Source organism: Lactuca saligna, chromosome 9, assembly GCF_052625555.1.
Source record: "Lactuca saligna cultivar CGN05327 chromosome 9, ASM5262555v1, whole genome shotgun sequence".
Classification (NCBI taxonomy): domain Eukaryota; kingdom Viridiplantae; phylum Streptophyta; class Magnoliopsida; order Asterales; family Asteraceae; genus Lactuca; species Lactuca saligna.
Window position 1 is genome coordinate 2696807 of NC_136425.1, and position 18104 is coordinate 2714910.

General features: G+C 38.7%; 1 protein-coding gene across 2 annotated transcripts; it reads right to left on the reverse strand.

Annotated features, from left to right (window-relative positions):
* Positions 1 to 13864: 13864 nt before the first annotated feature.
* On the reverse strand, positions 13865 to 16475 carry LOC145014730 (UDP-glucuronic acid decarboxylase 2-like). 2 transcript variants are annotated; one of them, XM_078973159.1, is made up of 7 exons: positions 15707 to 16475; positions 15457 to 15599; positions 15176 to 15255; positions 14991 to 15074; positions 14842 to 14916; positions 14411 to 14503; positions 13865 to 14270 (listed from the first exon to the last, which is right to left on the reverse strand). In XM_078973159.1, exons 1-7 carry the CDS (start codon positions 16300 to 16302, stop codon positions 14052 to 14054), a joined length of 1290 nt encoding a protein of 429 aa, XP_078829285.1. In that variant the 5' UTR covers positions 16303 to 16475; the 3' UTR covers positions 13865 to 14051. The 2 variants fall into 2 exon arrangements, with proteins under 2 accessions (XP_078829285.1, XP_078829284.1); XM_078973158.1 differs by having other exon boundaries at positions 15457 to 15603; positions 15711 to 16474.
* Positions 16476 to 18104: the final 1629 nt, after the last annotated feature.

Below are 18104 nucleotides of genomic sequence, written 5' to 3' on the forward strand. Positions count from 1 at the left end.
CACTACGGCTTGCAGAAGAGGTCTTTCTCCGTAGATCTGGAAGATCTTCACAAAACCGGGCTCCTCGCGGGCAACGTTTCGACTCGGGAATAACGCTCTTCGGGATTCTCGGGGCTTCGGATCTTGCTTCAGGGCTCGGGAATATTATCGGGGCTTTGGGGTATAAACGGCACGCAAAACGAGGCAAAACTTAGAGAGAGAGAAGAGTTTGAACAAGAGAAAATGGCTGAATTCGAGTTCTATTTATAGGCTGCTGGGTCTGGGATTATGCGGGGCGTACTCGGGTTACACGGGGCGTACTTTGACGTCACTGCGTGCGTCGACTGGTGGCACTCGAGTATTGGTCAGACAAGTTGCATCCGACTGAGTACGCGGGGCGTAATTGACTTGTCAATTTTCTAAATTGCGTAACTTTCGCATACGAGCTCCGTTTTCGACGTTCTTTATATCCACGCGAAGGTCAGACCATATTCTACAACTTTCATTTAGACTCCGTCGGCTAATTTTGACTTTTATTTTTATTATTTATTTTTCGAAGACCGGGACAGAAAAACTTCGTTATAAATTCATAACTTCTTCGTCTGACGTCCGTTCTTGCCTAACTTGTCATCGTTTTTCTACTAACAACGAGATCTTCGATTCTCATTTAGATTGTTTCGGCTAAAAACCACTCGATCTCAAATCGAGTATTCGGGCTGCATACTGCCACGTCGAAACTTCAGAAAATCATAACTTCCTCATACGAAGTCAGATTTGGGCGTTCCTTTTATGCACGCTCTCAGTTTAACAAAATCTACGACTTTCGTTTAGATCGCTAAGGCTAAATATCGCTCTATCTTAAATTCATATTTTACGTTGCTCGACGTCGTACCGGTTCTGTCTCGAAACTTCGATAGGTCATAACTTCTTCATTATAACTCAGATTTTGGCATTCCTTATATCTCCGGAATCCTTGTTTCAACCACTACAACTTTATGCAAAGATGTCGGGCTTATCTCACACTTTAATTTTGACGCTTATTTTATTTTTAATTCATTAAATTATAATAATCAAGAAAATAAACACATAAATCACATAATTCACATAATTCACAAATAATAAATTTTTATTATTTCAAATTTAGTTACAAAGGTTAACCTAGACTATTACATTGCTAAAAATGGCAAGCCCAGAAACACGGGCGTTACAATTCTCTCCACCTTAGAATGATTCCGTCCCCGGAATCACACATCAACAAACAAATGCGGATAGCGACTCCTCATGTCACTCTCCGTCTCCCAGGTGAGATTTGGCCCATTCGTGTGTTTCCATCGGACAAGCACTAACTCCACCATCTTACGTCGCAATTTCTTAGTCTTTCGGTCAACAATTGCCTCTGGTTCTTCAATCAACCTTTTGGTCTCATCGATTCTCAACTCCGAAAGTGGAATCACGGGAACTTCCCCCGTGAACTTTCGTAAATAACACACATGAAAAGTGTTATGAAGTCCACTCAGTTCTTCTGGTAGTTCGAGCTTGTAAGCTTGGTTCCCAATCCTCTGAAGAACTTTAAACGGTCCAATAAACCTTGGACTCAATTTTCCCCTTTTTCCAAATCTTATAAGTCCCTTCCACGGCGAGACTTTAAGCAAAACCGAATCTCCAACTTCAAAAGTCATCGGTCTTCGCTTTTTGTCAGCATAGCTCTTTTGACGATCCTAAGCTGCCAACATTCTTTCCCTAATTATTTTCAACTTTTCAGCAGTCTGATGAACCATCTCCGGTCCCATAAACTGCTTTTCCCCAGCCTCAAGCCAACAAGACGGCGTACGACACTTTTGTCCATACAAAGCTTGGTAAGGTGCCATCTTAATGCTCGAGTGAAAACTATTGTTATAGGAAAATTCTACCAACGGTAAATGTTCATCCCAATTACCTAGGAATTTCAAGGTACATGCTCTCAGCATATCTTCAAGTGTTTGTATCGTTCGTTCGCTCTGACCATCAGTCTGCAGATGGTAGGTTGTACTTAAACACAACTTGGTACCCAATTCCTCTTGTAGACTTTTCCAAAATCTTGAGGTGAAACGACTATCACGATCCGACACAATTGTTAGCGGAACACTGTGAAGTCTCACAATTTCCTTCACGTAAGAATTCGCAAGCTTTTCCATAGACCATTTCTCATTGGCTGCTATGAAATGAGCACTCTTAGTGAATCGATCAACGACCACCCAAATCATGTCGTGACCATTCTTTGTTCTGGGCAGTTTAGTGACAAAATCCATAGTAATGTCTTCCCACTTACCCATACGCACATGCAATGGTTCTAAACTCCCATACGGTTTCTGATGTTGTGTCTTGACTCTCACACAAGTCACACACTCGGCCACATACTTTGTAACATCAAGCTTCATCGTCGGCCACCAGTAGTAGGGTTTCAGGTCCCTATACATTTTAGTGCTACCGGGATGAATCGAATACATGGTCTTGTGAGCTTTTTCCATCAGAAGATCTCTAATTCTTCCTGACTTAGGTACCCAAATACGATATTGGAATACCTTCAGTCCATGACCGTTTGTACCAAACACCAACGTTTTACCCAAACGTTCCTCCTTTCGGTCATTTTTCTCAGAAGCTTCCTCTTGAGCTTTCTTTATACTTTCCACAATGGTCGAGACAACTTCAATTCTCAACGCTCTTGGCCTTTTCCTTTCAAGATTGACTTTCCGACTGAGAGCATCAGCAACAACATTAGCCTTACCGGGGTGGTAAAGTATCTCGCAGTCGTAGTCCTTGAGTAATTCCAGCCAGCGTCGTTGCCTCATATTCAATTCCTTCTGATTAAAGAGATATTGGAGACTCTTATGATCAGTGAAAAGTTTGCACTTAGTGCCATAGAGGTAATGCCTCCATATCTTCAGAGCGAAAACTACCGCTGCCAACTCCAAATCATGAGTCGGGTAGTTCTTTTCATGATCTTTCAGTTGTCGAGACGCATATGCTATCACCTTTTCTCTTTGGGTTAAAACACAACCCAATCCAACCCCAGACGCATCGCTATAAACAGCGAAGTTTTCAACTCCATCGGGCAGAGAAAGTATCGGTGCCTCGCATAGTTTCTTCTTTAGCTTCTCGAATGCTTCTTTATGCTTCTCACTCCAAGCATAAGCAGCTCCTTTGTGGGTCAAAGCTGTCAATGGAGTAGCAATCAAAGAAAAGCCTTGGATAAACCTTCGGTAATATCCGGCTAATCCTAAAAAGCTTCGGATCTCCGTGGGACTTTTCGGTTGTTCCCACTTCATTACAGCTTCAATCTTTGCTGGATCAACCATTATTCCTTCCTGGTTGACCACGTGACCCAAGAATTGGACTTCACGAATCCAAAAATCACATTTGGAGAACTTAGCATACAACTTCTCCTTCTTCAAAACTTCTAACACTTCTCGCAAGTGTCTGCCATGCTCCTCCTGGCTTTTTGAGTAAATCAGAATGTCGTCTATGAACACTATCACGGATTTATCAAGGAACAGATTACAAACCCTATTCATTAAATCCATGAATGCTGTCGGAGCATTGGTTAGTCCAAACGACATAACCAAGAACTCGTAGTGTCCATATCTAGTTCTGAACGCAGTCTTCTCTATATCCTACTCTCTTACTTTCAACTGATGATATCCTGACCTAAGATCGATCTTCGAGAAATAGCTCGAACCTTGCAATTGATCAAATAGGTCATCAATCCTTGGCAACGGATATCTATTCTTTATTGTTGCCTTGTTCAGCTCTCTGTAATCAATGCACATTCTCATACTTCCATCTTTCTTCTTCACGAATTACACCGGAGCTCCCCAAGGCGATGAACTAGGTCTAATGAAACCTTTGTCCAACAACTCTTGAAGTTGCATCATCAGCTCCTTCATCTCCGTTGGTGCTAATCGATAAGGTGCTTTTGCTATTGGCGTGGTTCCTGGTAGCAAGTCTATTCTGAACTCTACTTGTCTATCAGGTGGTAATCCAGGAAGATCTTCGGGAAATACTTCCGGATAATCACACACCACAGGAATACTCTGCATCACCTTCTTCTCCTTCTTAGCATCAATTACGAATGCTAAATATGATGTACATCCCTTGGTCAAACACTTTTTGGCTTTCATTAGGGAAATGATTCCAGAATTCACTCGGCGTTTGTCCCCATACACCATAAACGATTCCTTCCCATGCGGGTTTACTTTAACAATCTTCTTCTTGCATAAAATTTCGGCATCATTGGCGCTGAGCCAATCCATTCCCAACACGATGTCGAAACCATTAAGTTCGATAGGCAATAATTCCTCGCAGAACTTATTCCCATTCAAGTCAATTAAGATGTTTTTCATACGATGGCTAACAGGTACAAACTTGCCACTAGCAACTTCGACTAATAAAGCATCATCTAGTCTATCAACAGGCAAAGCTAGTTTTCTACCAAATTCATGCGATATAAAGGAGTAGTTGGCTCCAGAATCAAATAAAATTTGGGCAGGAAAATTGTTAACGAGAAAAGTACCTGAAGCGACATCAGCTTCATCCTTAGTAGCTTACAGTGTCATCTGGAATGCTCTCGCCTTCGGCTTTGGTGGAATGTTGGGCTTAGCTGCCTCCTTCTTCTTCGGACAGTCTTTCAAAATGTGCCCCTCTTCATTACAACCAAAACACATCCTTTTGTTGTTCGGACATTCATTGGCAAAATGTCCAACCTTTCCACACTTGTAGCAAGTTACATCCTCGCTACATTTCCCGAAGTGCTTTTTCTTACACTTTTCACACCACTTCGCTTCTCCCCCTTTTCCTCCACCAAACTTTTTCGAATCAGATTTCGAAAATTTACTTTTCTTACCGGAACCAGATGTTCCCTCAAACTTCCTCTTCTCACCAACCTCAACCTTGTTGGTGGTTCTCCCCTTTATCATGTTCTCAACAGACTTGGCAGCCCAGATAGCTGCCTCTAAAGTATGTGCCTGACGTACTGGCACCTCATACTCCCATGGGAGTCCCTTCGCATACCGGTCCACCTTCGTCAGCTCGTCTGGAACGATACGCAAGGCAAACTCCATCTTATCAGTGAAGTTATTGGTGTATTCATCAACTGACATACTGCCCTTAGTCAATGTTAGGAACTTGTTCTCCAACTCCAACAGATTTTGAGCCGAGCAGAACTTGCGCTTAAACTGCACCAAGAACTCTGCCCATGACAATTGCAGTGGCTCATTAGGGCTCAAAGTCTTCCCTAGAGTGTTCCACCAACGAACGGCTCCACCTCGGAATTGACGCACGGCATAGATGGTTTGCAACTTACCTCTACAGCCACACGTCATGAAGGCTAGCTCCATTTCGGAGATCCAATCCATAACCCCAATCGGATCCTCCTTTCCATTGAAGGTCGATGGTTTGCAAGTCAAAAAGTCCTTGTACTTGCATCCCATTCCATCATTCCTTCCATCACGATTATCTTGCCTAACTATCGGTGGGTTGGCTTGACCAACTGATCTACTGAAGTTTCCACCTTCCGAGTGCCCTTCATTTAATTCAGGCTCTTCCACACGAATCGACATTTCTTCACGATTTTGTTGAAGCAACCGTCTAGTTTCCTCCATCTGACGATCCAACATCGTCTGAATCATCAATTGCACACCAGCCATGGTTATTGGCTCGGGTGCTGCTGCTACAACAGGTCTTTGTTCAATCACTGGTGGTTGATTCCTGTTTTCATCAGCATTTCCAACTCCACTTCTTGTTCTCACCATTTTTGATCTACACACCGAATAAGGTGAAATTAGATCCTTATTCACGATAGATATTCAAATCATCCTTATCACTCCGAAACGTTTACATGCTAGTTCTAATATTGTAGACGTACGCTTAGAATCCTACACACATAAAGTTTCTAGATTCGGTCGGCAACAGACCAGAGATCCGAACAAATAATATCATATATGGCAACACACAACATTTAGCACATAAAGCATTTTAGGCAACATTCCTAAAATAAACTAGTGCTCGTGTCTAAAACATAACAGACACACATCTCAAAATTCCACTTAGCATTCTAAGTTTAAGTCTAGAAATCCTAAAAATTCCTAGTTCGCTTAAACTAATGCTCTGATACCAACTGTGACATCCCCAAAATCTCGGCCCAAAAAGACCGATTTCATTTATGCTTTTTAAAATAATTTTCAGAGTAAATCCTTTTAATTTTAAAAGAGATGCGGAATTTGTTCCCAAAAACAAAACATGATAAAATAGATATTTATCAAAACATTTCATAAAGAAATATGATTTCATTTCATAATCAAAAGTCGGGATGTCATGTTCCGATACAGATCATAAAGCATAAACGATAGCATTACAAGTCATTCAATAAATATATACATATACAGACTTGTAAACAAAACAACTTGATGTTCGCCCATCTTAAGCTCTTGCGCCACTTCCTGTAATAAAAATAAAACTGAGTGGGTCTGGCTTGGGAGCCTGGTGAGCATATAGGGTTTTCAACCCACAATAAATAATTAAATTAATTATTATCAACCAACAATAACCCAGTTACCCATTCCCGTTATTCTCACTTTATGTCCCTAAAATAACTAACACAAGGGACCTAGTCTAAGAATATTTCATCGGGGCGACTACACATGCTTTGGGGGTTCCTCAGCAATATAAGTCAAATAAGGCAACCATGGGGGGATGGAATACAGCGAATGAACACCCAAGTTCATTAACACCTACAGGTTATGAGGTTGCTAGCGTTCCACTGGACTGTCTAGAAAAGTCTGTGGTCGTCATCTAAATTCCGCTAGATGACCGGATCAAAACAACATCGAGGCCTCTCATCTGTTTATTACACACCAACTATCTACCCATATTCTACCCAACATATTAGTAGATAAAATATACATTTTTATACGTAGTTTCAAAACCTGTATAGCATGCTCAATCAAAACATTTTTCACATAACAGATGAGGCACACACACATAACACGTATTTCATAGAGAAATAATCAGATCTATAAGATAGAAGAGAGTGAGTATACATTCACATATATAACAACAAAATATATACACATAGCACGTATTTTATATAAAATACTTCATAATATTGTGTTGGAATGAAAGTAACTACACACTCACTTGATCAGAAGATGATCGGGCAGCACTACGGCTTGCAGAAGAGGTCTTTCTCCGTAGATCTGGAAGATCTTCACAAAACCGGGCTCCTCGCGGGCAGCGTTTCGGCTCGGGAATAACGCTCTTCAGGATTCTCGGGGCTTCGGATCTTGCTTCGGGGTTCGGGAATATTACCGGGGCTTTGGGGTATAAAAGGCACGCAAAACGAGGCAAAACTTAGAGAGAGAGAAGAGTTTGAACAAGAGAAAATGGCTGAATTCGAGTTCTATTTATAGGCTGCTGGGTCTGGGATTACGCGGGGAGTAATCTCAAATTACGCGGGGCGTACTCGGGTTACGCGAGGCGTACTTTGATGTCACTGCGTGCGTCGACTGGTGGCACTCGAGTATTGGTCAGACAAGTTGCATCTGACTGAGTACGCGGGGCGTACTCAAATTACGCGGGGCGTAATTGACTTGTCAATTTTCTAAATTGCGTAACTTTCGCATACGAGCTCCGTTTTCGACGTTCTTTATATCCACGCGAAGGTCAGACCATATTCTACAACTTTCATTTAGACTCCGTCGGCTAATTTTGACTTTTATTTTTATTATTTATTTTTAGAAGGCCGGGACAGAAAAACTTCGTTATAAATTCATAACTTCTTCGTCTGACGTCCGTTCTTGCCTAACTTGTCATCGTTTTGCTACTAACAACGAGATCTTCGATTCTCATTTAGATTGTTTCGGCTAAAAACCACTCGATCTCAAATCGAGTATTCGGGCTGCATACTGCCACGTCGAAACTTCAGAAAATCATAACTTCCTCATACGAAGTCAGATTTGGGCGTTTCTTTTATGCACGCTCTCGGTTTAACGAAATCTACGACTTTCGTTTAGATCGCTAAGGCTAAATATCGCTCTATCTTAAATTCATATTTTACGTCGCTCGGCGTCGTACCGGTTCTGTCTCGAAACTTCGACAGGTCATAACTTCTTCGTTATAACTCGGATTTTGGCATTCCTTATATCTTCGGAATCCTTGTTTCAACCACTACAACTTTATGCAAACATATCGGGCTTATCTCACACTTTAATTTTGATGCTTATTTTATTTTTAATTCATTAAATTATAATAATCAAGAAAATAAACACATAAATCACATAATTCACATAATTCACAAATAATACATTTTTATTATTTCAAATTTAGTTACAAAGGTTAACCTAGACTATTACATTGCTAAAAATGGCAAGCCCAGAAACACGGACGTTACAACTGAAACTATGTCATTCATAATAAATATTATTCATTCATTTTAGAACACGTATATTAAACTTTAAAAAGTATAGTTTAATAAATTCATAACACTAATACATTTCCATAAAAGAGTTCTTACATATTACAAACGTTTTAGATAAACTATAATAGGTATAGTTTATGATATATTGTATAACACACTCGTAATAAAAGAGTACATTCATATAGAAAAGGTTTACACTTACACACATTATACGTAAACTTGTTACCCTAAATTGTGAGACATTCTCTCTTTCCGTACGTCCGAGTGCGGAATATAATTCCTGGTAGTTATAATCAGAGTCTCCCGGAAGGAGAACGTGATACTTGTATATAGATCTATGTTGGGTTTGACACCCCACACCTTGCTGCTAGCTACAGTGGGACCTGCAGGTCTACGGGTGACAAATGTCATTTCATTTTCGCGACGCCTGAGAAACGTCGTGGCAGGTTCACATAGTCATAGTATGATTATAGCGACTCACATAGGGAGATAACAATTCATAAAGTTTACGGGATTTCATAAAACCTAAGTAGGTTTTAGGTTGATTTAAATTCACTTTTCATATCAATTGAAACTCATGACATTTCTACTAAGTAACAATGATTTCTTATACACTTTGGTCTTTGGTCATAAGGCTACATTATACGGATTTTAAGGAAAATATCGGATTTTTCTTAAACAAACGCGACATTTACATGAGAAAGACTTCTACTAAGTTTTATAACAAAAACTTATGAACTCACCAACCTTTGTGTTGACACTTTTCAAACAACTTGTATTCTCAGGAAATCACTAAACAGGAAATCAAGTGCTTTTGAGGATGGGACGTTAAGGCGTCAAACTTTCCATATTTTGTCAACATATTGTAATTGATTTTGAAACATGTAATTCATACAAGTGATGTAACTTTTTCAATTATATATATGTTGGTTGTGTTTGCTTAAATTACTATTGAATTTGTGGTTATGATACTATACATGAAGTCCTCCACCCCCGGACGTTTCCGCCATCCTTGGTTTGGGGGTGTGACAAGTTCCTTAATGTCCAAAAGATCGAAACTCATGTAGACTGAAAACTCTAATCCTTCACCGAAATCACTCAGAATCTCGAAAACGGGTAAACCCTACCCGACTTGTCGAGTTGGCTAAGAAAATCGTCGAGTCCCTTCAGTCCTTCTTGTGTTCAAACGTTTTTAAGCTACCCCAAAGCTCCAAATTGCAGATCTAGCCTTCTAGGGCATGGTTTCCACGTAAAGTTGCAAACTTTACGTGCATGCGAGATCTTAAATGCTAAAACCAAGCTAAGGGAGAGGTTTAAGCCAAAGAGAAGGGCCAAAGTTTGATAAATTCAGTAACTTTATAACTCTAAGGACTTAGTGGAGTCCAGATCATGCCCAATACCCGAAATGATCCACAAATATACTAAAAATGGCCTTAAACCCAAGAATAAGGTGATCTAACACTAGAATGATCAATGTAATGACTTGTTACCTTCAAATGGAAGCCAAAATGATGTAGATATTGGATCTACAAGCTCCTTCCCGTTCCAAGCTTCTCAACCTTCAAACTTCTTCAACAGATGCACCAAAAACACTTTCTTAGCCTCATAATCACAAAGAGGTAGCAAACAACAGCTAGGGTTTCCTTCTCTGGGTAATGAGGTGATAAAGGAGGCTAAAGGATGAGGATTAAGTCCTTTATATATGGTGCACACCCAAAAAATTAAGGTTTTCCTTTACAACATCTACTCGTCGAGTTGAGGCCTTCCGACTCGTCGAGTTGGATCTAAATCCCGCGTCCTCAAAAATTATATCTACTCGACGAGTTGGAGCTCCCCAACTCGTCGAGTCCTAGCACAAAACCCTAAAACTTAGAGAATTAAATGATACCAGGAACATGCGTTACAGAACATAAATGCATATCTCCTAACATTCTATCATGCAATCCTTAGCATATCCTTAACCCTAATATAACATGTGATTCTCATATCATAACATAAAACATATAACATGTATCGGTATTTTCGGGAAGATTTACTTGAGCTTGGCTGATTGCATGCCTCACATCCCTTTTTTTTATTATTAAAATACCTTAATTAAAATATTTCGTTTTATGGAAAAATCTACCAAACGCGCGATTTGAGTTCAGGCACACCTAAGCCTTAAACCAATGCTCTAATACCAACTTGTAACATCCAAAAATTTCAGATAAAAATTTCACATTTAAATCATTTAAAACATCCAATATTCATATTAAAATAACCAAAAGTGTATCATAGTGAATAGTAATAATATCATAGTACAAAACCCAAAATCACATAGTGCTGAAAACATGGGTGGATGCGGTGTGATCAAGGTGGGCCCTTCCCTTTTCAACTAAAAGTGCCTGAAACATAAACTAAAAACTGTAAGCACAAGCCTTAGTGAGTCCCCCAAATACCCCATACCATACATACATAACAGTCAAACATATCTAGGTGTATTTCAACCCCTTCAGTCTCTTTCAACCGGTATTTGGTGTATTTTAACCCCTTCGGTCTCTTTCATCCGGTACTGGGTATTTTTCAACCCCTTTGGTCTCTTTCAACCGGTACTTGGTCTATTTCACCCCCTTCAGTCTCTTTCAACCGACACTGGTATATTTTGAACCCATTCGGTCTCTTTCAACCGATATTAGGTATATTTCAACCCTTTCGGTCTCTTTCAATCGGTATCGGGTCTATTTCATCCCTACAGCTAGCATGCAATCAATAAACTAAAAGTCACAAAGCCATCAAGCATATACAGGCATAATAGGTGATTGTCACAAAGACAAACATCATTCTACAAACATAATCTAGTGGGCTGACATTGGTATCTTCGACCCACTGATATAGTGGAGGAAACTCACATCTCGATCGATAATAAACTACTGTTTCTCTCATGGTCAGCTACACCGATGCTACACCACACCTAGATGATCATATAAGGAAAACATTTAATTTACCCTTCAAATCCTAGAGTTGACCAAAAGTCAACTCTAATCAAAATTCAATGCCTAAGGCCAACGGTCAACATTCCCTTCAGCTCACCCTCACGTCGTGCCCTGTTCTCTAGTTACATCGTGAGAATAAAGTCAACCCAGTCACACTCAGCGAGTCGACTCAGTCACAACTCATCCAGATTGGGACATTCTTATTTCTCAAGTTCTGAGATTCCCATATCTCACGTCGTGAGATCTATTCTGAACTTTGAGCATTAAGCTCTTAATCCTTTAAGACATTCTTTGAGACCTTCCAGAGGACCTTTCTTGACCATAAGGACTATAAAATCATAGCTTTTCAGTCATACATATCCAATGCATGACTTAGATACTAACTAGGTCAAAAGAAAGGTAATAAGATCAAAACTCATGCTTGGAGTCCAAAACCAACACCAAAACTCAGATCCAAGGCCTTATATACAAAAGACGTCTCAATGATCCATAAAGTTCCCAACTTTGTGGATCTCATGCATGTTACACAACCCAACAATGCAAATAAATGCTCCAAAACCTAGATCTAACATGCAAGAGGCAAAAAGGTAAGAGCTTTATGACTTATAGAGGTCCAAAAGCTCAGCAAACCAAAAGGTAGAATCTATACGTCTTAAATGAAGCACCAAAAGAGTTCTATTCCACTTCAATGGACCAAAATCACCAAATAAGCTCTTCAAGATCACCAACAATGGCCAAAAGTCTCAAGGATGTTGAATCTAGGGTTTTCAGGAGGCTAGGGAGTGAGAGAGGGTGAGGATGGGCAACCCTATCTCTCACATCCCATTAAATACTCGAAAATTAGGGTTTTGGGTCATCAAGTATGGCTCATGTCATGAGGCCTCATGCTCATACCGTGAGGTTCAAGAACGTGTGTCAAATGGTCAATCGTGTCGTGACCATTATTGCTCACGTCGTGAGCCTCCTCCAAAATGCAAGAATAAATTAAGTACCTCAAGGATTCAGATGCTACATTTATAGACATGTATGTTCAATGCATGTCTTAAACCCATATTAGGTCAAAATGAGGGTTTTATGACCTAATCTCATAAATGGATCAAAAACCCAACCAAACTCCAGATCCATGGCACATAATATACCAAATGTCCCAAAGATTCATAAACTTGCAAACTTTATGAGATCTTATCATCTCAATAAACAAGAACAAGAAGTTAATGGGACAAAACTCAAGTTGCAAACTTTATGAGATCTCATCGAGTCTTGGACACTTATAAAGGTCCAAAAGAGTGCTACGGTGAAGAATGGAGACTTGCTTGCTTGATCTTTGCTTTTTTCTTCTTCCTTCTTCCTTATTTAGCTTCGAGGAACACCAAAACTAGCTCAATAATGGAGGAAAGTGATTAGGGTTTTCTTTGGGGCTTGAGGGGACTAATGGCTAAGGATGAGCAAACCCTATCCTCCTCATTCCTTTAAATAGGGAGTAAACCCGGAAAAATAAGGTCTGCATGTCAGTCGCCACCACGTCATGGTGACTTGAATTAATGCAACCCTTCTCGCCTTGCCACGTTGTGGTGGTGCCTCCACCACGTCGTGGCAATCCCCAAAATGACAATTTAATTATGAACGATGTATCTCAAGATTCGAGCATTACAATGTGATTATATAGAAAACGCTAAAAATGTATTAAAAAGAAAACAAGAAGGCTTTGAAGTTTCTTGAAGTTTGAAATCTTGTGAAAGATAGCAAAAAAATGACAAAATAACAAAGCATCTAACGAACATATCGACAGTGGTCCAAAACATTCAAGAACATCATAATCCGACCACACTACATCCGTTGTTCGTGTTGGTTTCGACCTCAACAATGATGAACCCGTTCAAGTTTCACCACCTCCTTACCAATGGGAATGGGCAAAACAAAAAAGCAAAGGCAAAGGCAAATTTTCAAATTTGAATGAGCTGAAAGAAATGATGGCTAATATGAAGGGTATAAAAGATAAAATGAACAAAATTTTACAACTTGTTTTCGACAAAGAGCTTCGGAAACAAAGAGATAGTAACATGAAAATATTAACTTGTTTTTACAACTTGTTTTTAAGCAATGCAATGTTTTTTAATTTTTAAGTACTGAAATATTATGTTTTTATTAAGATTAAAGTTTGTATTTAAATTAAATTGTTAAAACAAACACCACTCCTTATACGTAGGAAGAAACCGCACTTTTATTGTAAAAAATGATATGATGCTATGTAGCCGTGAAGTGAAGGAAATACGGTTTTTGTGGTAGTGTAAGGAGTGCAGTTTCTATAGCACCACTCCACACCTCCGGGCTAAGAAAACACAATAAGAGATTTCATATCAAAGTTAAATTGTAAACAATACATTTTTATGTAAGAAAATATATCACATAATATAAATGAAGGTGTGATACAAGTCGAAGGTGTCCCTGTTCTCTACATGAAATATTAGTAAATGAAAAAACCATAACACAAAAATTAAAATACACTGAAATCTGAAGAATACAAATATTGGGCACTCACGAGAGCTCGTTCCTCACCTATCCTACTGTTGTGACTTGTGAGTGAACCAATTGAAGTTTGTCTCTCTTTCTCTCTCTGTCTATACCTTTACTTAAGCCTTAAGCCTTAAGCCTTAAGCAGTACCAGCATGATCGTCCTTATTATGGTCACCAAATATCCGCTGCCTAAAATCGGACACCATCATCGGCAACCCTTTCCGAAGTGCCACTTTTGGCTCCCATCCCAGAAGATCTTTCGCCTTGGTGATGTCTGGTTTCCTCTTGTGTGGGTCGTCCTCTGTGTTCGGCCTGAACTCTATTTTTGCTTCAGGGTCGATCGTCTCCTGGACCACCTGCCATGTCATCCCATATTTATCAACATCAACACCTAGCTCATCTGTTGGTTAGGACTTTACATTATCTAAATAAGAATGAACTCATTTTTATTTTTATTTTTATTTTTATTTTTATTTTTTCGGCGTATGTGTATTACCTGAGCAAGTTCAAGCATGGTGAATTCACCGGGATTTCCAAGATTAAAGGGGCCTACATGCTCACCTTCCATCAAACGCATTAGACCCTCCACCTAAAAACAATGAATTAATGAGACCCAGAATTAGAGAAAAAGATATCCGACACTAACTGGATCTGCAAGTACAATAATTCATTCACATATACGACTCCATGGCAATGGTACAAGGCCACCACACCTTGGACAACAGCCCACATGCCACCTTGCACTTGCAGACGCTTCAAAACATACGTACGTACAAAAACCAAAAGGTGATTTTTTTTAACTACTTGTCTTTTAACTGGTAGGGGGTCCAGCTACCGACACAAGGGGAAAAGGGTAATTTTACAGTAAATCTGTCTTTATTGGTGATCAAGCTTTTTATGTAATAATTTCATAAACATACTACTAACCAAATCGGAAACGAATTGGAAACTTCTTGTTTGCTTTCCATCGCCATAAACAGTCATCGGTTCTTTCCTAAGTGCCTGCGTCAAGTCAAGTGTTACTATGTATATAATATATAAATCAAATCAGGTCCGAATTATAAATGATAACTCACCTGAGCAACGAAGTTACTGACAACTCGGCCATCGTCAATGCACATTCGAGGACCATAAGTGTTGAATATTCTGGCAATCCTAACCTATATATATATATATGTAAATGCATAACATACTGATATAGATAGAGAGTTCTGCGAAGAAAAGAAATGAAATATAACCTAAATAAAATAAAAAAACAAACCTCCACGCCAGCACCTCTGTGATAATCCATGGTCAGTGTTTCGGCAGTACGCTTTCCCTCATCATAGCAGCTTCTGACACCTGTTAATGATTGTTACACACATGGTTAGATCTTAGTCCATTTTCGCCTAATATATATAATCCACTTTCGTCCAGATTTCCTCCTTCAATCTCCATAAAAATTCACCAAATTAAACACACACGCAACAATTTCAACCAACATTGATGAAGAGCCCCGTAAGTAATCCACGAATTACTCCGGAAAAACAGAGAAAGACTCACCGATTGGATTGACGTTGCCCCAGTAGGTTTCCACTTGAGGATGTTGCAGAGGATCGCCGTACACCTCACTGGTGCTCGTTAGCAAGAACCGTGCACCGACTCTCTTCGCCAGTCCAAGCATATTCAATGTTCCCACTACATTCGTCTTGTGAGAACCAAAATCAAAATCAAGGATTCACAAATACATAATCTGGATTTATATGCTCGAAATCAACAATAAAAATAGACCGATTAAAACTAGTTAAGGAAGGATATGATCGTTTTCACGGGATTGTATTTGTAATGAACAGGGGAAGCAGGGCAAGCAAGGTGATAGATCTGGTCGACTTCTAGTAGTAACGGCTCTACAACGTCGTGTCGGATGAGCTCAAACCTAGGGTTTCCAAAATGATGCATGACGTTCTCTTTATTTCCAGTGAAGAAATTATCAACGACTATTACACTATCTCCTCGTTCAATCAATCGGTCAACGAGATGACTTCCGACGAATCCTGCACCGCCAGTCACCACAATCCTTAACCCCTTCCGTTTCAAACCCAAAGGGATCTTCCCACCTGAATTAAACCGATAAGTTGGTCGAACAGGGTTCATTAACTGAGCGGATCCGGAAACTGCGTAGGAGGTGTAGGCGGAGATGGTGGGGGAAGAGAAGGTGGTGGATGACGGGATAAGGGCGAAGAAGAAGGTAGATATGGCAATGCCGATGAGCACGAAGACGAGACGTTGTTCACGAAGCATGTAACGAATCGGCGGAATCACGGCGGACCATGGTTTGTTAGGCTTTGGAGAGTATAGATCTGAAGTGGGTTGGGGTTCGTGGCCTCTGTAAATCAGTTCAGATCCCATTTTTCTTCTTGTGTTTGTGAAATTTAGATCGATGAAGGCTGTGATGGTGGGAGAGAAGTGGTGGAGTATATATAGACCAAAAGTGTCAGACGGTGGTGGCTTCAACTCTCCGGCACGTGGAATTTTTCTCACGCTCCTCTACGGTCTGCGGCGCGTGTTTTTGAAGGAAGTAGAGAGGTGTTTATATACTACGCTACCTTGTCAATTACGAGAATGTCCTTTCACAAGGTGGGTCAAAGGAAAAAAGTGGTTGGTTAAAAAGATATACCAATTTTCTATTTGTTTGCATAGCTTTTTGAAAAATTTCAAAGTAAAATGTAAATAGTTTATTATAGTTTGACTTTTAATAAAAGTATTTATAAGATGTTTAAAGGGTGTCAATTTAGCAATACCCCAAGTAAAAAACGGTAAATTTGCATCAATCTTATATTAAAAATAATTTTTAATACTATTATTATTTTGAAAGATTATAATTTGGAGTTGCGCTTATACAAATTAGGTAATTATATATATATATATATATATATATATATATATATATATATATATATATATATATATATATATATATATATATATGGTTAGGTTATTTTGTTTTTACTAACTATTGTGTGCCAGAATGCACAGATCTGGACCATTGGATGGAATATAATCAAAGGTCATGATCTGAGGGTCTATGATAGTAGAATAGGATAACATGTACCATATAATCACACAAATTTGAACATAAGGGCATTCTTGTCAATTAACCTATATTAAAAAAGGAAATTTTCGTATTTTTGGGGATAATTAATTCCTTTATTTTTAAAAATCTAAATATTTTAAATTAATTTAAAATTAAAAATCCGATTTTTATTCTGTCAGAATGATAGAATTTTAACCATAAAGTAGTAAACATATTTTTCTATTTTATTCTGTCAGAATGACAGAATGTCAACCATAAACTACTAAATATATTCTGAAAGAATACACAAAATCGATTCTTGAACTAATAATATACCAAATAATTACATTGTACGATTGTGATTCATTGAATTATAACAAACATTCTGAAAGAATAACAAGTATAATTCTTAAAAAATAACAACATTCTAGATGTCTTGTGTATGTTTGACCTTTAAGTCAATTCAAAATATGCTAGCATTCTATGAGATTGATATTTTGTGACATTGACATTCTGTCAGAATTGGATTGCATGAGAATGATTTTATACAAGGAGTCTTTCCCATCAGGTCTTCAAGCCATTCTTCCAAGCCATTTCGATCACAAATTCATTACCAAATACTTTGTAGTGATACACTTCTAACAACTGCACATTAAACATATAATTAATTAACTGCAAATTCTATCAGAATAAAGCAATAATATTCTTCTATAATAAACTATTCTTTCAGAATGGAAATATTATAAAATGGTAAACAAAGTCAAAGCTATGATCAGCCCATATGTCTGTTTGCTTCAACATCATAAACATAAGGAAAAGTCAGTTTACTTCAACATCAAATCTATGATCAGGATAGATATTTGCTTCAACATCATAAACATAGATTGAATCATCTATACTTCAAGCTACAAGTTCTTTGCCATCAAAGAATGGTGTCTCTAAATTTCTGAAAAAAATAAAAAATTACAAAAACCCAGCTCAAAAAACTTAATCAAATATCAATAAAGTTCATATAAACTTACCAGCATCTCCTCATTAACCGGTGTTCCATTACTAACCATGAATACAATCTGAGACTGTCATATTTCTCTTTGGCATTTCATCAAACACTTTAAGGACACTCCCTAAATCACCAAAT

What these genes read in the sequence shown, in the direction of transcription:
- LOC145014730 (XM_078973159.1), bottom strand. Translation starts at nt 16,302, where the DNA reads ATGGGATCTGAACTGATTTACAGAGGCCACGAACCCCAACCCACTTCA. An exon ending in ACAGAGGTGCTGGCGTGGAG is followed by an intron (nt 15,075 to 15,175) that starts GTTTGTTTTTTT and finishes ATATATATATAG; the next exon opens with GTTAGGATTGCCAGAATATT. An exon ending in CCATGCTTGAACTTGCTCAG is followed by an intron (nt 14,271 to 14,410) that starts GTAATACACATA and finishes ATGACATGGCAG; the next exon opens with GTGGTCCAGGAGACGATCGA.